Here is a 25,491-nt window from a genome sequence, read left to right as displayed (position 1 = left end):
GCCCAGAGGGACTGATTTGGGACTTCTTACCTCCAGAACCAGTCTCAGAGGCAAGATGGTGGAGAAGTAGGGAACTCTGTTTATTTCAATCCCCCCGTCTCCCAAACAGAGAAGGCCTGAAGCCATAGGGACTCGGACAGATTCACAGGAGTTTGGGAGGAAAAGTAGACAAAGTCCACTGAGAAAAGAACTTTATAGGGCTACTTCAAGAAACAAGCCAAAGTACTTATGGTGGAGAGTCTCAAATACCACTACGAGTAGGGAAATAAAATAACCAAAGTCTCAATAAGAGAGATCAAGAGACACCATTCAAAGAAAACTTCCTGAATGGACAGGCCCTGGACAGTCAAAGAGCCTTCTTTAATATAGCAGTATTCACAGGTGCAGAGTGCATAACAAGCTTTTAAAACTAACAAGAGACAGAAAGTTACCCAAAATGACGGAATGGAAGAACTCTCCTCTAGAGAAATTCCAGGAAGAAATGACAGCTAAAGAACTGCTCAAAACAGATATAAACAACATAAATGAACAAAAATTTAGAACAATAGTTATAAAATTAAATGCTGGGCTTGAAAAAGGCATGGAAGACATCAGAGAAATTATAGCTACAAAGACTATGGAGCTTAAAAATAGTTGCGATGAATTTAAAAAATGCTATAAATGAGGTGCATAATAAAATGGAGGCGTCCAATGCACAGATTGAAGAGCCAGAGAGGAGAGTAGGTGAATAGAAGACACAATTATAAAAAAAGAGGAAGCCAAGAAAAAGAGATAAACTGATCCAGAAACACAAAAGGAGAGTTTGAGAGCTGAGTGATACAATCAAATGGAACAATATCTGTATCGTAGAAATTCCAGAAGAGAAAGAAAGATGGAAAGGCACTGAAGGAGTTCTTGAACAAATTATAGCAGAGAACTTCCCCAATCTGGGAAAGGAAACAGACACTGAAATCCAAGAGGCACAGAGAACTCCCCTCAGATGTAACTTGAATCGATCTTCTGCACGACATATCATAGTGAAACTGGCAAAATATAAGGACAAAGAGAGAATTCTGAAACCAGCTAGGGATAAAAGGACTCTAACATACAAAGGGAAACCTATCAGAGTGGTGACAGACCTATCTACTGAAACTTGGCAGGCCAGAAAGGAATGGCAGGAAATCTTCAATGTGATGAACAGAAAAATTATGCAGCCAAGAATTCTCTATCCAGCAAGCGTGTTATTCAGAATAGAAGGAGAGACAAAAGTCTTCCCAAATAAACAAAAATTGAAAGAATTCATCATCACTAAACCAGCCCTACAAGAAATCCTGAGGGAGACTCTATGAGGGAAATGTTGCAAGGAACGCAAGGTACCAGAAGCACCACCACAAGCATGAATCCTACAAAGAACACAATGGCTCTAAATCCATATTTTTCAATAATAACACTGAAATGTGTATGGACTAAATGTTCCAATCAAAAGCCATAGGGTAGGGGCGCCTGGGTGGCTTAGGCGGTTAAGTGTCTGACTTTCGCTTAGGTCATGATCTTGCGGTTCGTGGGTTCAAGCTCCGTGTCGGGCTCTGTGCTGACTGCCAGCTCAGAGCCTGGAGCCTGTTTCAGAGTCTGTGACTCTCTCTCTCTCTGACCCTCCCCTGCTCATGCTGTTTCTCTCTCTCTCTCTCCTAGAAATAAATAAAACATTAAAAAAAATTAAAACAAAAGACAGAGGGTAGCAGAATGGATAAAAAAACAAAATTCATCTATTTTCTGTCTACAAGAAACTCATTTTAGAGCTGAGGACACCTTCAGATTGAAAGTAAGGGGATGGAGAAATATCTATCATGCTACTGGAAGTCAAAAGAAAGAGGAGTAGCCATACTTATATTAGACAAGCTGGACTTTAAAGTAAAGGCAGTAACAAGGGATGAAGGGCATTCTATAATAATTACAGGGTCTATCCATCAGGAAGAACTAACAATTGTAAATGTCTATGCACCAAATTCAGAAGCACCCAAATACATAAAACAATCACAAACAGAAACAATCCTATGGATAAGAATGTGCTAATAGCAGGGGACTTTAATACTCCACTAACAGCAATGGATAGATCAACCAGATGGAAAATCACTAAAGAAACAATGGACTTGAATGACACATTGGACCAGATGGATTTGACAGATATATTTAGAACTCTACATCCTGAGGCCATGGAATTCACTTTCTTCTCAAGTGCGCATGGCACATTCTCCAAGATAGATCTCATACTGGGTCATAAAGTAGCCCTCAATAAATATAAAAGAATTGAGATCATACCATGCACACTTTCAGATCATAATGCTTTGAAACTTGAAATCAATCACAGGAAGAAGTCTGGAAAACCTCCAAAAACATGGAGGTTAAAGAACACTCTACTAAAGAATGAATGGGCCAATCAGGCAATTAGAGAAGAAATTTTAAAATATATGGAAAAAAATGAAAACACAACAATTCAAACTCTGTGGGATGTGGCAAAGTCAGTCCTAAGAGGAAAGTACATTGCACTCAATTTCAAGAGTGCAACTATTTCAAGAAATTAGAAAAAGCACAAGTACGAAAGCTAACAGTGCACCTAAAGGAACTGGAAGGAGAGCAACAAGAGCACCCCAAACCCAATAGGAGAAGAGAAATAATAAAAAATCATGGCAGAAATAAACAATATAGAATCCAAAAAATAGTTGAACAGATCAATGAAACCAAGAGTTGGTTTCTTAAAAAAATTAACAAACCCTAGCCAGGCTTCTCAAAAAGAAAAAGAGTGCACCCAAATAGACACAATCATGAATGAAAATGGATTTATTACAACCAATCCCTCAGAAATACAAGCAATTAGGGGCGCCTGGGTGGCTTAGTCGGTTAAGCGTCCGACTTTCGCTTAGGTCATGATCTCGCGGTTCGTGGGTTCGAGCCCCACATCGGGCTCTGTGCTGACTGCCAGCTCAGAGCCTGGAGCCTGTTTCAGTCTGTGACTCCCTCTCTCTGTGACCCTCCCCTGCTCACACTGTCTCTCTCTTTCCTAGAAATAAATAAAACATAAAAAAAAAAAAGAAATACAAGCAATTATCAGGGAATACTATGAAAAATTACATGCCAACAAACTGGACAAGTCAGAAAAAAATGGACAAATTCCTAAATGCATACTCACTACCAAAATTCACATGGGCAGAGATAGAATATCTGAACAGACCCATAACTTGTGAAGAAATCGAATCAGTTATCAAAAATCTCCCAACAAATAAGAGCCCTTGGCCAGATGGCTTCCCTGGGGAATTCTACCAGACTTTTAAAATAGAATTAATACTTATTCTTCTCAAGCTATTCCAAAAAATAGAAATTAAAGGAAAACTTACAGACTTATTCTACGAAGCCAGCATCACTCTGATTCCCAAGCCAGACAGAGACCCAGCAAAAAAAGAGAACTATAGGCCAATATCCTTAATGAATACGGATGCAAAAATCCTCATCAAGATATTTGCAAATCGAATGCAAGAGCACATAAAAAGAATTATCCACCATGATCAAGTGGGATTTATTCCTGGGTTACAGGGCTGGTTCAATATTCACAAATCAATCAATATGATACATCACATTAACAAAAGAAAAGATAAAAACCATATGATCCTGTCAATAGATGCAGAAAAAGCATTTGACAAAATACATCATCCCTACTTAATAAAGTCCCTCAAGAAAGTCGGGATAGAAGGAACTTACTTAAACATAAAAGCCATTTATGAGCAGCCCTCAGCAATCATTATCCTCAATGGGGAAAAACTGAGAGCTTTCCCCCTGAGGTCAGAAACACGACAAGGATGTCCACTCTCACCACTATTGTTTAACATAGTGCTGGAAGTCCTAGCATCAGCCATCAGACAACAAAAGGAAATAAAAGGCATCGGAACTGGCAAGGAAGAAGTCAAACTTTCACTTTTTGCAGATGACATGATATTCTACATAGAAAACCCAACAGAATCCACCAGAAGCCTACTAGAACTGATCCATGAATTCAGCATAGTTGCAGGGTACAAAATCAACATCCTGAAATTAGTTGCATTTTTATACACCAATAATGAAGCAACAGAAAGGGAAATCAAGAAACTGATCCCATTCACAACTGCACAAAAACCATAATACCTAAGAATAAAGGTAACCAAAGATATAGGAGATCTGTATGACGAAAACTATAGGAAACATATGAAGGAAATTGAAGAAGACACAAAGAAATGGAAAAGCATTCCATGCTCATGGGTCGGAAGAATAAATATCGTTAAAATGTCATTACTACCCAAAGCAATCTACACATTCGACGCAATCCCAATCAAAATTGCACCAGCATTCTTCTCAAAACCAGAACAAACTATTCTAAAATTTGTATGGAACCACAAAAGACCCCAAATAGCCAAAGTAATATAGAAGAAGAAAACCAAAATGGAAGGCATCACAATCCCAAGCTTTAGCCTCTACTACAAAGCTGTAATCATCAAGATAGTATGGTATTGGCACAAAAACAGACACATAGACCAATGGAATGGAACAGAGAACACAGAATTGGACCCACAAATGTATGGCCAACTAATCTTTGACAAAGCGGGAAAGAATATCCAATGGAAAAAAGACAGCCTCTTTAACAGATGGTGCTGGGAGAACTGAACAGCAACATGCAGAATTACCTAGATCATTTTCTCACACCATTCACAGAAATAAACTTAAAGTGGATAAAGGACCTGAATGTGAGACAGGAAACCATCAAAACCCTAGAGAAGAAAGCAGGAAACAACCTCCTTGACCTCCACCGCAGTAATTTCTTACTTGACACATCCCCAAAGGCAAGGGAATCAAGAGCAAAAATGAATTGTTGGGACCTCATCAAGATTAAAAGTTTCTGTATGGCAAAAGAAACAATCAATAAAACTAACAGGCAACTGACGGAATGGGAAAAGATAGTTGCAAATGACATATCAGATAAAGGGCTAGTATCCAAAATCCATAAGGAACTCACCAAACTCCACACCTGAAAAACTAATCCAGTGAAGAAATGGGCAGAAGATATGAACAGGCACTTCTCCAAAGAGGACATCCAGATGGCCAACAGACACATGAAACGATGCTCAGCATCACTCATCATCAGGGATATACAAATCAAAACCATACTGAGATACCACCTCATGCCGGTCAGAGTGGTAAAATGAACAAATCAAGAGACTCTAGATGCTGGCGAGGATGTGGAGAAACGGGCACCCTCCTACGCTGTTGGTGGGAATGTAAACTGGTGCAGCCCCTCTGGAAAACAGTGTGGAAGTTCCTCAAAAAATTAACAATAGAACTCCCCTATGACCCAGCAATAGCATTGCTAGGAATTTACCCAAAGGATACAGGAGTGCTGATAAATAGGGGCACATGTACCCCAATGTTCATAGCAGCACTCTCAACAATAGCCAAAACACGGAAAGAGCCTAAGTGTCCATCAATTGACGAATTGATCAAGAAGATGTGGTTTATCTATACAATGGAATACTACAAAGGCAATGAGAAAGAATGAAATCTGGCCATGTGTAGCAACGTGGATAGAACTTGATGGTGTTATGCTGAGCGAAATAAATCAGGCAGAGAAGGACAGATACCATATGTCTGTACATACAAGTGGATTAGGAGGAACTTAGCAGAGGACCATGGGGAAGGAAAAGGGAACAAATAGTTGGGGAGAGGGAGGGAGACAAACCATGAGAGACTCTTGATTGCTGAGAACAAACTGAAGGTTGATGGGGGTAGGAGGGGGGAAGGCAGATGATAGGCATGGAGGAGGTCACTTGTTGGGATGAGCACTGGGTGTTGTATGGAAACCAACATGACAATAAACTATTTAAGAAAAAATAAAATAAAAGCATAAGCATGACATATCTTTAAATATTCGCTCATGCTGAAGTCTGGTCATACGCATAGTTTCCATAAGAAGAAACAGTTACCAAGTTGTATGTTTATCATTTTTAAACTTTTTTGAGACCACTGTGTCAAAAATCCAAACTCAAATAATTTCAAGAAAAATAAGCAAGCTGTCAGGATCTCTTGAGTTTGTTTTGTTCTACATGTTTTAGTTACAAACAATTAGCAAAATAAATGCTTACTGATTTCTCTACTACAATGATGCAGAAAATATAAAACAGGTTTAAGGAAAAGTCAAAGTTAGGAAGCTAAAATTCTGGAAGTGATTTTGATTCCTCAGTGGAACAGTTCCAGGGATACGACATCAAATCAAATGGAAAAGAAAAGGGCAAAATAGAGAAATGGAGAAGCTGGCAAAAGGAACCTTAGTATAGAATGACTATACTGAAATACAGGCCTAATTCAGAGAGGTAATTCATTAAGGATGAAGAAAAGCAAATTTTTAAAAATTGGCTAGTCAATTAGCACCTGGGTGGCTCAGTCGGTTAAGCGTCTGACTTCGGCTCAGGTCATGATCTCACAGTCCGTTGGTTCAAGCCCCGTGTTGGGCTCTGTGCTGACAGCTCTAAGCTTGGAGCCTGCTTCAGATTCTGTGTCTTCCTCTCTCTCTCTGCCCCTCCCCTGCTCGCTCTCTGTCTCTGTCTCTCAAAACAAAATAAAGACATTTAAAAAAAATTTTTTTAATTTAAAAGAATTGGCTAGTCATGTAATTATTCTTTTGTGGATAAGCCCAAGGAACCTGCAATAATTAATCTAAAACTAAATATATCTTATCTTCTTCCTTGTAGTTTAAATAATTCTCTGCTTTTCACCTAAATTGGTTGGCTGTCTACCGTAAATTAACCAGGTAGTCTGTGTGCTAGATTTTTTCCCCTTAATTCTGTATTTCTTTTATTTTTTTAAATGGAGCAGCAGTATGAGACAGTTGTTAAAAGCCCAGACTTTGGGGGCACCTGTGTGGCTTAGTCAGTTAGGTATCTGACTTCAGCTCAGGTCAAGATCTCATGGTTTGTGAGTTCAAGCCCCAGGTCAGGCTCTGTGCTGACAGCTCAGAGCCTGGAGCCTGCTTCAGATTCTGTGTCTTCCTCTCTCTCTCTCTGCCCCTCCCCTGCTTGTGCAGCACGTGCTCTCTCTCTCCCTCTCCCTCTTTCTTTCTCTCAAAAATAAATAAACACTAAAAAAACTTTTTAAAATATTGCTAAAAAATGCTAACCATCATCTAAGCTTTCATTGAGTCATAACACTAATCACAGATCATCATAACAAATATAATGATAAAAATATTTGTAATATTGTGAGACTTACCAAAATGTGACAGAGACATGAAGTAAGAATATGCTATTGGAAAAATGGCACTAACAGACAGACTTGCTCAATGAAGGGTTGCCTCAAACCTTTGATTCATAAAAAACAAAACAAAACAAAAAACCCCACACTACTTCCAAAATTCAATGAAGTAAAGTATGATAAAGTCAGGTATGTCTGTATATGGACTACACACCCAATTTCGATTGGCATTTACTTAGCAAATGCTAGTACTCTGGTATGTATCCTTCCTTATTTTTTTTTATTTTTTTATCTTTCATATATAAACAATATATAGACAAATATATAACTTTTGTTTGTGCCATTTTTGAAAGCTCTCTTTTTTTTTTTTTTTTTTTCATTTCTTATACCATGGATATCTCTCTAGGTCAAAAGACATGGGCTTAACTAATTCTTTCAGTATCTTCATTTTATGTCTATTCAACGATAGAACATATCTTAACCAATTTTTTAATGAGAACATTTCCATTGTTTCCAGTATTTTCTTTTTGTTTTGGGAGTTGCTTTTCATCTTTGTTTTGTTGCCTCTTAAAGCAATGCAGCAATATTGATTGTATGCCAGATGCAATACTGATTGAATTTTAACTTGTTGGTTGCTGGATATTTTTACATTCCTATAAACATCCTTGAGTTTCGCTCTGGGAAACAGTTAAGTTATTTAGATCCTTTCTGGTCTTTTTTTTTTTTTCTTCTTCTTCAAGTTTTGTTAGAAAGAACCAGCACAGTGTTTACTCTGGAGTTTTTCCCAATACTCTGGAGAAATGCTTCTCAGATTTTACTTTTTTTAATTTTCTTAAACATTTATTTATTATTGAGAAACAGAGAGAGACAGAGCATGAGCAGGGGATGGGCAGAGAGAGAGGGAGACACAGAATCAGAAGCAGGCTCTAGGCTCTGAGCTGTCAGCACAGCTGACAAAGACCACTGTCCTTGCTGCTTGATGCTCAATGTCTTGGAACTATTATTCCTTATATTTTGTCCAGTTTTTTAGCTGCTTCAGGCACAGTGATAATCTAGTCCCTTTTACCCCTGTCTGGCTAGAAGCACAAGTTCCATCATTTGAATTTATTAAGATTTTATTCAGTTGCATTTCAAGAAATATGGTCACCTAATTTGGATCAAATTTAAGTAGTGACCCTCTATATAGAAAACCTTACTAAAAAGAGCAGTTTAAAAATTATTATCATTCTATGGAAGTGTATAAGTTTATGAGACTATCAAGTACTGTCACTCAAGAGCTCAGTACAAGCTTACAGCCTCATTAACTGCGGGGACCCAGAGTAGGAGCTGCCCAAAGGCACAGTGGTGAAGTCGGACTGGATTCTCCTCGGAGCTGTTTTCTCCACCCTTATTTCTGTTCCTAGTTCATTTATAAAAACCGCCTAATCTTCCACGTTAATGATTTTCACGTTGACTTAATACTTACTTACCCAGCAAAGAGTATCTGTGTTTTAAAAGAGGCACAGAGCGAGCAATGCTTGATTCAAAGAAATCATTAATAGCCTGTTTTCAACAAACCATACTGAATCGGTGAATGACACATGCGCTAACTCACCTCCATTCATACGTCCAAATCACCACCACCCACTTTACCTATTTGCATAATCTGTTTCAACACAGGTTAAGCATGATAATTGGGATTGGTTAGGACTTCAAAACAGCATTACAGGGCCTCTAATATGAGAAGTTTCAGCTGTAGTCTCTAAGAGTACACTCAGAGTTATACTTTTACAAATTCAGGAATAATATTTCCTTTGAGCACCTATTACTAAAAAGTAATACAGAAAATTTTGAATGAGTTTATTGTTATTTAAGGTTACTGGCATATTAGTAAAAGTTTTCATAACCATGTGAGGAGAGGTTAAGAAAATTCTGCTTATTTTAAAGGCAAAAGGAAAAAAGGAAAACCTTTGATTCAAAAAAATAATAGATCGAATAGTGGTGGATTGCTTCTCTATGTTTTTGAAATCAATAAAATAGAATGCATTACATATCAAAAAAATGCTAAAATACATTCCTGATCTACATCACAGTAAATTAAAGAAAAGCATAATCCTAGCTTTTTCTAACAAGGTTCAAGAGTAATCATATTTGCCTTAAGGCAGCAAGTCAGTGCAGGTGACTGGCGGACTGCTTCATTTAAGCACCGTCTTTCTTTCCCTTGCAAATCACAACGGCTAGTTTGAATTCATGTGGATTTTCCCCCCTAAAAGTTGAATTGAATTCTTTCATGTGAAGGTCATGAAAATGTTTAATTTACAATGAAATCTTCACACAAAATTCATGAAATTTCTGGAGCTCTTGTGCATACCTAGGGCCAAATGAATGTCAACTAAATGTCAGCTAATGAAAAGTCAGCTAAAACAAATGGTGGCTTGATCATGAAGAACCAAATTAGACATATGCTATCTTGTCATAGAAGACCTTATGGTTATATTTAACATAAAATGATAAATTCGTTATATTTTGTATTTTTTGAAGGTCAAGCTCTTTTACTAGAGTTGCATATAAAAACAATCTTAAAGAAAACTATTCTATTTTTTGATGTAAATCAGTTTTAAATAAAGCCATTTAATCACCATAATTTCTAAATTCCTTTAAAAAATGCCTTGACGATGCTTGACATTATAAAGTCCTTTTTAACATTTAAAATCCTTTACAAATACTACTGTTTCTACCAACATAGCAGATGAGGTACTGGAGCTTCTTGCATAAGTAAAATTGGTAGATAAAATATTTTAAAAGTCTCCCTGAATGTATTATGGGATGAGTAAACATTTTCTGGCTGAGTGAAGGAGGAAACCCAGAGAAATAGGTAGAAGACTAAAGCCATCTCTCAAGAGAGGGCATTTGCCAAGCTTGGTATTGAATCTTGTTGTCATCCAGGGCCCAGAAGAAAGAAGACACAGTGAAAGGCCCATTAAAGCTGGAAGTGTAATAGGATAACTCTCCAAAAATCTGAAACTCTCAAATCTGGGCCGTCTCAGCATAAGGAAGAATGGAAATTAAACTCCTACCACCCCAGGTAACTGGACAAAACCTGATTATCTGGAAGCCTGAAATTAAACAGAAGAGAGGAAAGCAAATATCTTCAAATGTCATATGCAAAAATCACCCCCAAAGTGGGTTTGCATTCTAAATTTATCCTACCATGGTAGCACAATAAATTCTAGCAGAGAATTTAGTTTAAGCTTGAACTGTTAGGAATGCCATACACCGCACAGAAACGAAGAAAAATTCTTTAAATTCACTGAAAGAACAAATCACTCCAATCCTCCACAAAATATGCCAGAGTATTTATGAAGCTAACACAACCTTGACACCAAAACCCATCAAGAACAGTAGAAGACAGGTCAGTTAAACTAATAAACACAGAAACAAAAGTTCTAAAATACTATCAATAAAGTGAATGGAAGGATGGAAGAAAGAATAAGGTGTTATGTTAGAAATTGGGTTCAACCAATTACATATAACACTGGAACACTATCAGCATATTAGGCAAGAAAGACTAAGTTAAATTTAAGGCATAGGTGTTGTAAAGGAAGAAACAAAGCTACATCTTTTTTTTAGTTTTTTTAACATTTATTTATTTTTGAGAGACAGAGCATGAGAAGAGGAGGAACAGAGAGAGAGGGAGACACAGAATCTGAAGCAGGCTACAGGTTCTGAGCTGTCAGCAGAGCCTGATGCAGGGCTTAACTCACAAACCACAAGACCATGACCTGAGCCGAAGTCAGAAGCTTAACCAACTGAGCCACCCAGGCAGCCCATAAACAAAGCTACATCTTTACTGCAGATCATTTGGTGGCCTATGTGAAGAATATACAAATAAATAATTAGAATTAATGAGAGACTGGCAAGGATTTGCGGTAAAAAGTAAACATATCAAAAATCAAATGCATTTCTACATAATAGCCCCAAGTGACTTAAGAGAAATTTTTTATATCATCAAAAAATAGAAAATATATACAAATAAACACGTTTGTCAAAACATGCAGAAAAAATCCTTATAGTTAAAAATACTAAAAATGTGTTTAACAGTATTAAAGAAGGCAAACAAATGCAGTTATATACCATATTCATGGACTGGAAGAGTCAATATCATAAAAATAATTCTCTCTAAATTAATCCAGAGATTCAAGGCAATTCCAAACTAAATCTAAACAGTAGGACATGACTGTTGATTTGAAAGCTAATACAGAATACAATATAACCAATATATTCCTGAAGAATAACAACAAAAAGGGACCTATGATAACAAACAGCAGGTATGTGCAACTCAAAGGGATTTCCAAGCCAAATTTATTTGCTTTACAAAAGACAAACTTGTTTTCTTTTCTTTTCTTTTCTTTTCTTTTCTTTTCTTTTCTTTTCTTTTCTTTTCTTCTCTTCTCTTTTCTGTGTGTGTGTGTGTGTGTGTGTGTGTGTGTGTGTGTGTGTTTCTTACCTTGATTGATCTGTATCACTGTTTCCCCAGTCACTCAAATATACAGCCATGGAGACATCATGTTTGAGTCCTTCCTTTCTTCTATCCTCTGACCTTCACTCCAAGACCGTCCAGTTGGTCTCATAAATCCAATCCCTCTTTTCTATAACTACTGCCATAGTACAAGTGCAAATACTTACCAACACCTGGCCACTACTTTTCCTATAGCTATAACAAGCCTCAGTGCTTCCACTTGCTCCTTATTTCCTACAGCTTCCACATGAGGCCATTTTTTACATCCTCACTTACCTTAAAAAAGTTAAGGCTGTTATCAGGCCAGTAATCTGATCTAAATTTTTGATAAATCCCTATCCCTCTACAAAGGGGATCAAATTCACACCTGCTCTGGGCATTACAAATCCCTTTATATCACACCTTCCCAAATCATTTCTTGCCAAAGCACAAACCTTTATATACCCTCTATATTAACCACATTAGACTATTTACCACTTTCTTTTTCATAAAATTCCATGAGTCTCCATACATCACTTAAGTTTTTATCTTAGTTATTTGACTCTATAAAGTTTTGCACCACCTTTTGTCCAGGAAAATATTTATAAGACCAAGATCCAACTCAAATGCCACTGTCCTTAAGAAGTCTTCCCAATGCCAAACATAACTAATGCATTCTTCCCTCTTTGTTATCACAATATTTTGTTTGTTACACTTTCATAATGATAACTGAAATGTCTGTTGCTTTTTTCTGGTAGATACTGAAATCTTAATAGGAAGGGACACATCTTGTATTTGCCAATCTTCCTGAAAACACACCAAGTGTAAAACGTTGGTTGTATTAATTTACATCTGTACAGTGCACCACACTTATGCACTACAATCCTTACCTGTTTTATAGACTAGGTATCACTATCCCCATATTTTACAAATGAGAGAATTTAAGTTCAGCAGCATTAAGTAGACCAAAATAATATAATTAAACACAGAAGACTCCACACATGGACGTAGGTCTCCTGACACAATATCCAGTGTTCTTAGATTAAACCATACTACCTAGATTCATGCTATTAATTTCTATTGGAGTTCATTCTTTACTATTATATAAGCTCAAGAATGAAAACTTCCTCTGACAATGATTTGTTTGAGAATTTGAGACTCTTCATTTAAAGAAATGTACATAAAAGAGGGGCGCCTGGGTGGCTTAGTCGGTTAAGCGTCCGACTTTCGCTTAGGTCATGATCTCGTGGTTCGTGGGTTCGAGCCCCGCGTCGGGCTCTGTGCTGACTGCCAGCTCAGAGCCTGGAGCCTGTTTCAGTCTGTGTCTCCCTCTGTCTCTGACCCTCCCCTGCTCACGCTGTCTCTCTCTCTCTCCTAGAAATAAAACATTAAAAAAAAATAATAATAAAAATAAAGAAATGTACATAAAAGAAATTAACTTATGATGAAAAAAGTAGTTCTTGACTAGACAATTCAGATAAATTGAAGGTTTGAGAAATTTAATGTTATAGAGATAATGAACAGGGTATACTTCTGCCAAGTAAAAGAATGTTTTCAAGGATAGATATGTGATTAATTGATATAGGAATGCATCTTTTAATATATTGTATATTTCATAAAATGCTTTAAGGTAGGAAAACTTTGCTGTATGTTCTCTCCATTATGAATGTTGACATCGACTCGAAAGAACTAAATTTTCTCCATCCCTGACCATTTCCTGCTCATCTGCAGCGCAATCATCCCTTCTATGAAACAAACAGAGCAACACTTGATTCTACTAGCAACGTGAGACTCACAAGTTCTGAAAAGCATATAGGTGACGCTCACATACCTGGTCACTGTTTGGGCAGATTTTTTGCTGATGGACTGAGGTTGGAAAAGAGGAATGGGAAATTATTCACAGATGCTTTCAAAGATAATTCTGGCAGAGTCAAGTCAGGGAATTGCACAGCTCTATTGCAGCTGCAATCTGTTGGTTGCCATGATTTGGCTGGAGTCCTGAGAAAAGTTAGGCCTTAATAAAAGTGCCTGCTGGAGAGGTGTAAACGTCTTCCCACAACTTTCTAGTACCACTTTAGAGGGGCTCTTACTTCTGATATCAGAGACACCAGGGTTCAGAGGGCTTTGTAGCTCAGATAGCCTTACAGATTTCTAAACCTCAGAGACTAGGTTCCAGAAAATCAAGGGACATCCCCAAGGTTACATGCAAATCCAACAGCAGAGCCACTAGTGGAAATGACATTTCTTACTACCAATCCAGTTTGTTTTCCAACTGCCATACTACTACCCACACAGAATTATTTAAAGAAAACAAATCTTATATTTGCTTCTCAAAACCACAGTACAATACTGCAAGTAAAACGACTAGACTTTTTTTTTTCATTTATCATTTCTTTTTGCTTTGCCTGGACCTGTAAGCAAAGGAAAAGTCAGCCATGTACACTGAGATGTATTCAAGGGTAAGGGTATTGCATGAAGGACAGAAATGTAGTATAGCAGATAATGTGGGAAAAGTTGACCAAAAAAGTTAAAATTTCTAAATTAGGGGCGTCTGGATGGCTCCGTTGGTTAAGCGTCCGACTTAGGCTCAGGTCATGATCTCACAGTTCATGGATTTGAGCCCTGCGTTGGGCTCTGTGCTGACAGCCAGCTCAGAGCCTGGAGCCTGTTTCAGATTCTGTGTCTCCCTCTCTTTCTGACCCTCCCCTGCTCATGCTGTCTCTGTCTCCATCTCTGTCTCTCTCTCTCTCAGAAATAAATAAAACATTAAAAAAAATTTCTAAATCAAACTGAGAAAAACAAATGGAAATCATATTACCAATACAGACTTCTTCCAAATAATTGCACAATTAATTATTAGTTACATCCCATCCCAATCCACTGCCAAATAACAAAGCCTGTGAAGTACTTGCTTGGAAGTTTTTACGCTCTACTCTTTACACTTCATATGTCATGAGTGAAGGAAATTCCAGGAAAAAAATGATCATAATATATATCTTGATTGTCACAATTTATAATGATACCCATTTTCAAAGGCTAAATTGAAATAACTTTAGCATATAGTTACGTGATTGGTATATAAGCAATATTAATACATAAGCTATATATTATCTATTTTGAGGTATTATCTACCCAAAAGTGGTAAAGATAAGGCTACACCAGGTCAGGCATTGTGTCATATTTCATACTTCTGGAATTCCAAGGATAAACCCATGTTTCATCCACAGTAAGTGTTCAACAAAGGTTTGATGAATTCACGAATATTTGTAGCTTAGAGCCATGTGCTTACACTTAGCTCTGTGTAAACATAGGATTATGAGTATGTAAGCTCTTCAAGTTAATCCAGATGGCAAATAAAATCTGTACCAGAAATTGCTGAAAGACTATATAGCCAAGATTCTATTCACACATTAGGGAATGTGAATTGAAAATTGTCAATATATTTTGTGTTTATTAAGCATTTGAGCAAATAGCCAAGAAAATATCCCTGTTACCTTTCCAAGCCTCCCTTTTTTTTCTACCTGGGGATTTAACCTCTCAACTGCAAGATTTAGAGGACTTGAGATATGAATGCATTTTTATATATGACAAGAAAAAAGAACTTTATCTACAAATGTTTTTATAAAGATCATCTTACCACCAATAAGTGGTTGCAATTTAAAAAAATCCCCTACCTTCTATATATATATTTATGGTACTACAAGTAAAAAGTATACAGTGTTTACTCTGTTGCAGACAGAGTGATTTTTACTTTACATTCATTTAATTCTGATAATAACCCCATGAGGATCATAACATCATCTCCACTTTATAGATCAGAAAACTGAAGTGTAAAAGGAATTGCCATAAAGTCACACAAAGTTACTATACGGTGGGGCTGGTATTAGAAACCGTGTCCGGGGCACCTGGGTGGCTCAGTCGGTTAAGCATCTGACGTCATGATCTCATGGTTTCTGAGTTCGAGCTCCACATCAGGCTCTGAGGACAGCTCAGAGCCTAGAGCCTGCTCCGGAGTCTGTGTCTCCCTCTCTCTCTGCCCCTTCCCCACTTGTGCTTTGTCTCCCTCTGTCTCTCAAAAATAAATAAATGTAAAAAAAATTTTTTTTAAGAAAGAAGCCATGTCCATCTTATTCTGGAGCCCCAATTTTTAATAGATGCACTATTCTGTCTCCCTAAAATCTTAAAAAAAATAACAACAATTTTTGAAGCCAATCCCAATTTGAAGCCAATCCCAAATATACACCTATCTGAGAAGGAGAGAGAGAGAGGAAGAAGGAGAAGGAGGAGGAAGAAGGAGGAAAGAGGAAGAAGGAAGAAAAAAAAGAAAGAAGCATCATGACAACACATGGAATCCAGAGTTCTGGATTCAAATTCTGATTCTATTACTGGTTGACATATGGTAAGTTATCTTAAAACACTAAGCTACAGGTACTATGCAATACAGAGGTAAGATATGTTATAGGATACTGTTTATGATTCATACAGTTTTGTACATGAAGCTGCATTCTTCCATTACACACACTAGAAATCTGGTCTTATTGTAAACTTTTTAATCTTGCACACAATGGGAGTGTATCCTATAGTCAATATCTTTTTTTCTGTTTTTAACTCTTGGACACTAGTTCACCCAGCAAATCTCACAAATATCTTTCCCCACAGAAGCATAAGGCAACACAAACCCCTGATTTAGGTACTCATTTCAGATGGCAAAACCTAATTATTATTCCTCCCCTGGTCACTGCTGCAGGCCACCCTTCCCAGGGCCACATAAATACTATTCTTCCCCTGGGACTAAAAATTATATGAAAAAGAAAAACTTCGCCTTGGTTCTTAGGTTTAGAAAAGAAGGAAACAGAAAAGGGAAGCCTGTTTCACCAGATTTTGTTCTTACCCATTTGTTTGAGAAAAAAATACAAGCAGGAACTCTTCCTTCTAGAACACATGATAATTTGCTAAAAGTAGCATGTTTTCTTCAAAGAAATTGTAATTTAGTAAATATTACATAAAGTATATATTTTGAACATGCCAGACTTCCGAGTGTTAGGAAACCACACTGAAGTTCCAAGAAGTTTAGTTAACCCTATGATCCCCCAAAGCTTTCAAGCTTTTGACCTTAAGGTTTTTAGACAAGTTAGGATTGAAAAGATAAAGTTATTTAAGAACCTTCTCACAGCATATTTGTTTTCTCAAAGGCATTTACACATCATTTACATACATACTGTACACAATAAACCACTTTCCTGAGTCGCCTGCATTTGAAAGGATGTTCTTCACACTCTTTATGGGCTCATAATCATGCATTCAATGAATACTCAGAGAGCAAATCCAAAGTGTGAAACAATTTAACACGTTACCACACAAAATGTCAGAGCCTGTGCCAAGAACGGACACTAATGACAACCAATTCTGCTCAAATCCAATTTAGCCTCTGGCTTAACTAACATGAAAAGCCTGCTGTCACAATTAAATACGTGGGACAATGGTCAGCAGTGTCTCCCTGACACTATTTAGCGCTCAAATATTTCTCTATTAAAATTAATCACATGCATTTTTTTTATCCGTCCCATACCTAATTGGACATTTCCTTTACAACTCTCCACACTCAGAGAACACTCTTGAAAGGGACTAGGGTCTCCCCTGTATTCCATGCAATTGAAAGTATTGGCCTTCCTCTGACAATACGGTATATGGGTTATAAAAGGCAAGAATGTTAAAGACAGATGCATTCTCACTAAAGAAAACCATTTGCCAAAATGGATAGATGCCCATAGCACAAATACCATCACTTCAGTTGCCAGTCTTAATACATTTCTACTGGCTGAAAAGGTACTACAGGGGATTAAAAAAAAAGGCAACTGAAATAGAGAACCCAGGTTCAAATTCTCACCACTCAGTAACTATCATGACAGCCCCACCACTGAACCTTCCTAAGTCTCTTTCCTCATGTGTCCAAAGGAGATAACAATAATATTAATTGATGAACATATAGTGAAGATAGGAGACTGTAAAATGTTTAATGTGAAAATATGAACTGTGTTATTTTGACATGACTCATGAAGGCAATTGCTAGATATGTGAGGTCCAAGAATTCATTCTCTAGAAAGGTCTCCATGTGCCTGTTTTCCAGTTATACATGATGTTCTTCCCTGGAGTGTTTTAAAGGTTTAACTTTCAGACTGTGAGGTATATGTTAAAACACAATAATCTGGGTACAAAACACCAAGTATCGTAAACCCTCATCTACTAGGTATTTGCGATCAGAGAGCTCAGCCCAGAGGAATAGAGCTCCATCCTTTCAGTATGGCTAGTCTGCTGAAATGGTGCTAAGGGGGTTCCCAATGCTGCCCAAGAACAGAGATGATCCTAATAAACACTTCAAATCTGCTCATGGCCAAAGAAGCTAGCTCAACAATGCTGAGATCAGCTCCTAGGCCCAGGGCCATTCAAGGACTCCCTGTGGAACAATCCACGTGCTAACAGTGTAACACAGATGAGAAATGTAAAGAATGAAGAAACTATTCTACCCTCCTACACATCCACCTCTGCCTCCCCCAACACACAAATTGAATGTCATCAATAGGAAGTTCAACACAGGGAAGATACCAAATGTCAATAGTAAATACATGCTTTGTGACTCCATCCCCATGTAACTCCTCTGATTTGTAAAATGGTGTTGTGTGTTAAAAACTTTTGAAATATTTTTTTTTAAAACATTAAGGTAAATGCTCTGAGTAGCAACACTGGATTTTGTTTAGGAAAAAGAATATATTTGGAAGCACTTCTGACCTTCTGATGTATGGTTTCAGCATTGAGGAACTATTTATCATTCAAGAAAGTTTTTTTTCCTAATATGGCCTGTAGCAAATAATTTAGCTCAAACTATAAATGTAAATTGCAAGAGAAGAGCAGAGTAAGACAAATGCCTCCTTGGTTCACTTTCTGGATTTCAATTAACACCTAATTTACAATACTTCTTAATACAAATATATAGTTGAGCTCTTTAAAACAGCTTGACAGGATTAGCACACATTTTGTAAAGAGCTGATAAAACAAGCATTCCATTAGCCAACCCACAATGTCTCAAAATCTAATAGTCAATATCCCATTTTCAGGGTGGACAATGGCAAGAACTAAATAAATAAGCAAGGGATTCCCTCCCTCCTGTGCTCTGGGAAAGAATGCATTCTATGCAATTCATTCTATAACTTTAAAGCTATAAATCGTTTTTAATGCTCCTCCCCAAGCATCAGTATTCAATAGATAACTAAAGGAAATAAGCCACTAAAGCCATACCGCTAAATCATTCTACTATATCCAGGGTTGGGGAGAGGCCTCTTAACTCCTTCATTTAGGAAGGATAAGTCCAGGATTAATTCCAGATCTTGGAATATGAAAGAACTGTAAGAGGCCTCAAAATTCCCTCACTTGAGGATATCCTACATCCCTGGAAACCTTGCCAGGCACCTGAACCTCAGCCTGGCCCAGGCCTAGCTACTGGCTCAAGATGCTGCAGGGGGCTTTCCTACAGTTCAGGGGAGCAGCACGGCCCCCTTCCCCCACCTCCCCAGACACCAGATGGTCCCAGCAGGATGTGCAAGGCCTCATTTTAAATGGATTATTCGCCTCTATCTTTTCCAAGCATTCTTAGAAAAGCTTAGGGAGGTCCTAGTTTTAAATATCTTAAGTAGATGGGTCTAAGGTACTATTAAGCACAATAGATAATATTCTAAAAAGAAAAAGTAATAATGATGGTAAATCACTAGCACTTGATATTATCCACCTGAGTTGTAGAAAAATTAAAAGGCTAACCTCTGTCTTGTACACTCACTGATGAAAAGGCCAAAGGCATCATTAATATGACTAATGTTCTTAAGGTTTACAAAGAATATAATGGTAACTACAGGCAAGTGAATATAAATTTCAAATAAGGTAAAGTTGCTAAGATGTACAAAAATAGGATTCTTACATACATATGGGGGAAGACAATATGGTGTCTGTAGAAGAAACTATGTGTGGCATACATCAGGCTCTTGGAGAAAAGTGAGCCGTCATGATGCAAGAGGAAAAGTAGGGAATTAGGTGCTAACTTTCTCAAAAAGCCTTTGCTAGGCTCTTAGACACTTCTATCTGTTCCACCATAGACTCAGGAGGCCTAAACAGAGAAGGGAGGACTCACACAGCACCTGCTGAATTAGAAATCATAAAGACTCCATTAATTATTACTTGAACTGCCTCAGAGAAGGGGTTCTAGTTAGATTTTGAACCTGCAAATGATACCACCCTCTTCAGAGATCAAAATATGGGAAGATATCAGAAGACTATGTGGAAACAAACAAAAAGGAGCTTCAGAGCTAGCTTCCTCTATGAGGTATACAATTAAGAAAGAAATAGTCCATCTAATTCATACCTAGTGATAGTAACTGCCAGTTATGGGCCAAAAATGGATGCGGAGCCTCACGACAAGGGCTAAAGAATTACTATTGGCAAATGGTGAACAGAATTCAAGTGTATAGAATATAATAATGTCTAGCCATCCCTTTTGCAAAAACCGTACTTTGGCCACTTCTGAGTTGGCACCAGGAGCAGGAGAAGGAAAACAACAACAACAAAACAAGCTCTGAGGAATGAAAACGAAAAGAGAAGACTCTGGTTAAGAGAAGTCGCTCTACGAAATGCATTTTTAAATGAGGTTTTGGCAGCCTAGAGAGGTACTGACCGAGAAATATATGCCTCAAGATTTAATATTATGACAGAATAAACACAGGGTTGAACATCAAATTCTAAAACCTCATACCTAAGAGGCTGGCTACGAAGCTAGAAAATAGAGCACTGAGGACCAAAAGAATAAGATCTTTACCAAGAAATTATGAATTTATGAAAATTAGCCCAAAAATCAGTAGACGAGGACAATGGGACATTGATTACAAAGAAAAGCAGACAGAAGAATCCTTTAGGATGCCAAAAGCCCATTTCTATGTAAACAGGCTTGTATATGCCACTCTAAAGGCAAATTTAACCTTGCAAGTCACTGACCTTTAATCTTGTTTGGATTTTTTCCAAGGAAAGGAGTCATTTACTCAGAAGATTCAAAGCAGAAAGTCTTTTTTTCAGGGTGTTCACACTTGTCCGAGAGGAAAGGACAAAGCTTCTAGACAAGCACTTTACGTCATTGGTCTCCTCAGCCTCTACCCATCATTCACAAGAGAAATTCTTCAGTCCCCTCACTACCTCTTATATTTCGATTGCCTGAGCTTTCTGGATACCCCCTTAAATACAAAAAGAGAAAGAAAGCAAGAAAGAAGGGAAGGAGTCAGGGAACACAGAGCTGCTTTATCAGGTTTCTGTTTTTCCAGGGAATCTCTAGACAAATCTGAGAGATTAACTTGCACACTGAATTTGCCCAGGCTCTTCACAGATTAACACCTATTGGAACAGTACAACAGTGAAACAGGACACCTCCATCTCTGTTCTGGAATGACTTCCTGCCGCATCAGCTTCCTGGTATCCCTCAGGAACCTTCTGAACTAGACAGAGTAAGATTGCAAACTCAGAGGACTACATACTGTGAGGAAGAAAGACGTGAAGAAAGATATTCCTTCGAATTATCTGCATCTTTGTGTTCATCTATATATAGTGAGAGATTAATTACCTATATTCTGCCCTAACAGATTTGGCTATATAAATATATACGAAGCAGTGCTGTACTCACTTATCTACTTTTGCTTATATCCAAATGTCTAAGGGAAAGTTCAATTACATTAACACAAGGCTTCCTTTCTACCCCATGAACTTGAGATTAGAGTTCTCATGGATATACAAAGTATACTGTTTCACAAATGTATTAAGAATGGCACAATTTTAAGAAGTTATATTCATATTTCTTCTTGGATCACAATATTGGTTAAAATGCAGTTTGTAGATGAGGGATGAATATTTATAGTCTCTAGATACTAAGATGGAATTGAGAACTTCAGCTACATACCAACAGTGGTAACCTATCTCCCTGTGATAAACATTAAAAATCAGCTATGACCTATGTCCTCAAAAACTTTATATTCTAATGGGGTTTGGAAAAGATGAAACTATGTTCTTAGTCATTTCATGCTTATCAGATATGAAAGTACCTGTACTGCTATTAGTCTAGACTCCAAGTAAACATGGACAAATTTCTATTGTTTGCATTTCAAGGAAGGCCTCCAAAAGGCCAGCTAAGAATGCAGTGTTATTGTCTGTCTGTCTGTCTATCTGCATGCCAGGTTTTGCAGCAAGGAGACTTCGAATCAAGTTCTGGATAATCTTAACAAGCATTTGACCTCATGGAGCATCTGTTTTCCCATCTATGCAATGGGAAGATTCACAAATTCCACCCAATTAGGCTGTTGTGTTGAGCTGAAAATTTATGATTTCACTAGTCATTATGACATCAAGCCACTGTATAGTCTGAGAAAAATTACGACCTTTGTTAGAGAAGTTCAAAAAGGAGACTTTATTTCATGGCCCATGTCCTCCACTCTGCTCTTGGAAAGGCATATCAAAGGTACCCCAGAATCTGGAGAGCACCCTCTCTTGCCTTTGTGTGGCCTTCTTTCATATTGTCTGTCCTCATCTTTCACATTTTAGTGACCTTTTTCTTTTTACTCTTGTTTGGGATTTCAATGTACTACTTTTATTACAACTTTTACTTGTCTTATATAGTGCCAAAAGGGAGGCCAAGAAAAAAAAAGGATTTTGCCACTCTTTAGCCAAGATGATAAATTAAAGCCTTCACATTACTGAATTTTGAAAAGTAGGGTTGATCATTTAAAAACATGGTTGGCAGTGGTGCCTGTGTACCTTAGTTGGTTAAGCACCCCATTTCAGCTCAGGTCATGGTCTCACAGTTCGTGGGTTTGAGTCCTATGTCAGGTTCTGTGCTGACAGCTCAGAGCCTGGAGCCTGCTTGGGATTCTGTGTCTCCCTCTGTCTCTACCCCTTCCCCATGGCTCACTTGCATATGTGTGCACGCACGCGCTTTCTCTCTCTCTTTCTCTCTTTCATACATAAATAAACATTAAAAAAACTTTTTAAAAAGTGATATCAGATTTTGGACATACTTCTCAGCCTTCCACTCGGGCCGTCTTATTTCTCTTTCATGATATATACACAACATACATGTACACACAGGTATGCCTCTTGTATTCAAAGACAGGGAAGAAATAAGATTAGAGTAATAATCCATTCAAAGTTGTTTTATCTTCAACAGTTATGCTCAACAATAACCCAATACTGAAGGAAAAACCAAAACTAAATGCTCTTAGAAATGTTCTTCCTTGCTCTAGACGCTTATTTGCTGAGGATAATAAATATTTATCCTGGAGTCATATTTCAATACACATGGTGCAACCATTTAAATTTCAAAATTGAAAAAAGTCTTAAATAGAAGAAAAAACAGTTATGTTTGTGGAATCTTATTCTGGACAATTTCTGACATAAGACAAGCCGAAACAATATAATTTCTGAAAAGAGTATTAACTAATTGTTGACACTTCTTACATTCATATTTGAAGTTAATGAATTTTTAAAGGTATAAACTTTTACTTGAATTTCCTGAAATCAAGCCCATGATGCACATGCCCTATTTTTCTTTTCATATTAATATCTGGTTGAATCTTTCACACAAGAGAGCATCAGAATAGACATAGTATTCCTAGACCATCTTTAGAAACAACACTTCATTTCTACTTTATCTAAAACAAGAAAGCACACAATTTTCACCCAGTTGTAAACACGATTCAAAACAAATTTCTCAATAAAAAGTATGTTTGGGAAGTTGTTACAGTACTAAATTCTGGCTGTCCAGCTACTAGTCACCCAGCCTAGCAGAATGATGTCTTGTTTTCCAAACCATCATCAGGGAAGGCCCGAGAAACTTCTGGCGGGACAGATTTAGCATTAAAGGTGTCAGGAGGAAACTTACACACAAAACGGAGTTAAATGAGAATTCTGAGTTCCAGACTGACAAGTTTCTACTAAGCTACTTCAAGTTTTGAGTAACTATCATCCGTAGGAGGGAGCGCAGTAAGGAAGATCTGATAAGGCGCACACTGCGAACTTAACTCTCCTCGTCAGAGCAATGTGTCATCAACGGTACAAGGGAATTTCCAGCATTTTCTTTCACTGTACATTTCTCCTTTCTTCAGGACCACGAAAGGGTGAATAAGGTTTAGCTCGCTATGAAAGGGAAGAAGTCGCCGCCACAGACCGACCAAGCCCGCACAGAGTCCGGAGCGGCAGTCACACTTTTGGTACTTTGCCCACTCCCTTCCTCCCTGCCTCGCCAAAGCCCACACCTCTGGAGATGGGACAGAACGTGCCTTCCTCTTACAAACAACTCTACCAACTCGCCCCCAACAGCCCCTGTAACCTTCCTTCCGAAGTTGGTCGTGAGTCCACGCTGACTTCGGGTCACGCCAACCTCCATGCGCCGGGCCGGGCGCCCGCGGAGCCCGGGGACGCTGCGCTCACGTGGTCGGCGGCCGCGGCACGTGCGGCTCCGGCCCGAGGCGGGGGGAGCTAAGCGCCGCCCCGCGCGGGAGGAGAGACCCGGCGCGCAGAGGCGCGGGACGGGTGCTGGCGACCGGGGAAGGTCCCGGGGCGCCTGGGGACCCGCGAGGGCAAGCTGAGCTGCAGGCAGTGCCGGTCAAACCGCGGTACCCGGGGGGTGTGCACTGGAAGGAAGGCGCAAGTGTGAATGGGGTAACCACTTGGACATTTTTTTTAAGGTTTACTTTAAATGAGCAAATGCATGTGAATTCCGTCTAGAGAGAGCTTCCAAGGTCGTCACGATCCCCTTCTCGCCGGGATCCCACACTCGAAACCCCTGGCAAAAGAGGTCGCAAAGGTGTCCCGGGGTAGCAATTCCATTCCCACCCATCTTGGGGAAACTAACCAACTGGGTCTCGGGCGAGCCCCGGGGAACGGCACCCCGGAACAAAGAGGAGGTGCAGTCCCCCCCCCCCAGATGCCTATAGCCCGCCGAGTCTTGGGATTTAAACCCCGCGGCAAAGCCAGCTGTGTTTGCGGCTTGTTTCGTTTTGCTGCGGGAGGGGAAGGGAACCCGAACTCTGGACGTTTTTCCCCAACTGGGAGCTGGGAGCTGGGCGTTCGATCCCACTGGCACAGAACTCCAGTCAACTCGGCCCACGGCGGCTGCCCCTTGGGGGTGGGGAGGGGCAGGAAAGAGCGGCAGGAGAGGGAGGGACGGCGGAGGGGCTGGCGAGAGCGGGGAGGAAACAGGTGAGCTCCCCCGCCGCCCCTCGGGAGTGCAGCGCGACGGGCCCCGCACGCCACCGTCCCGACCTGGAGAGGCACTTACCGGCTTTACAGGGGTCCTTGTAGTCGATCGTGTCCGCTTTATCCTCTTCGTTCCCATCCAACGTGTAATCGTAGTCGAGGCCCGCGCAGACCCACAGCTCCCCGTACAAAACAATCCCCGAGGCCGCCAGCCACACAAGCATCCTCGGGGGAAGCGTTTCCAACCCCATCCTCCTCCCCTGGAGGAAAAGGAAGGGACGGGACCGGGAGGTGAGGCGTCCGCGGTCCGCGCCGAGGTGCGGCGCGAGGGGACCCGGCGCTCCTCTCCCTGCCGGGAGGCTCCGCGGCGACCCTGGGGCGTTCAGGTGTCCGAGGACATGCGGATGCCGTCGGGACAGCAGGCAGGGCGAGAACTGCCTGTTACCCCCAGCTGCAGGGAGAAGTTGGCCAGGGGCCCGCGGGTGGGCGGAGGGCAG

General features: G+C 39.2%; 1 protein-coding gene across 1 annotated transcript in view; it reads right to left on the bottom strand.

Annotated features, from left to right (window-relative positions):
* The window catches only part of TLL1 (tolloid like 1), a 216,243-nt gene extending 190,998 nt beyond the window's left edge, over positions 1-25,245 (bottom strand). The window contains exon 1 of the mRNA XM_039249957.1: positions 25,077-25,245. Within this exon, the coding sequence (XP_039105888.1) occupies positions 25,077-25,245 (169 nt within the window). The remainder of the gene's footprint in view (positions 1-25,076) is intronic.
* Between the last annotated feature and the right edge of the window lie 246 nt (positions 25,246-25,491).

Source organism: Hyaena hyaena, unplaced genomic scaffold (genome assembly GCF_003009895.1).
Source record: "Hyaena hyaena isolate Hyena2069 unplaced genomic scaffold, ASM300989v1 scaffold_356, whole genome shotgun sequence".
NCBI lineage: Eukaryota > Metazoa > Chordata > Mammalia > Carnivora > Hyaenidae > Hyaena > Hyaena hyaena.
Note: the sequence above shows the minus strand (reverse complement) of the source record. Positions and strands in the feature narration are given on the sequence as shown.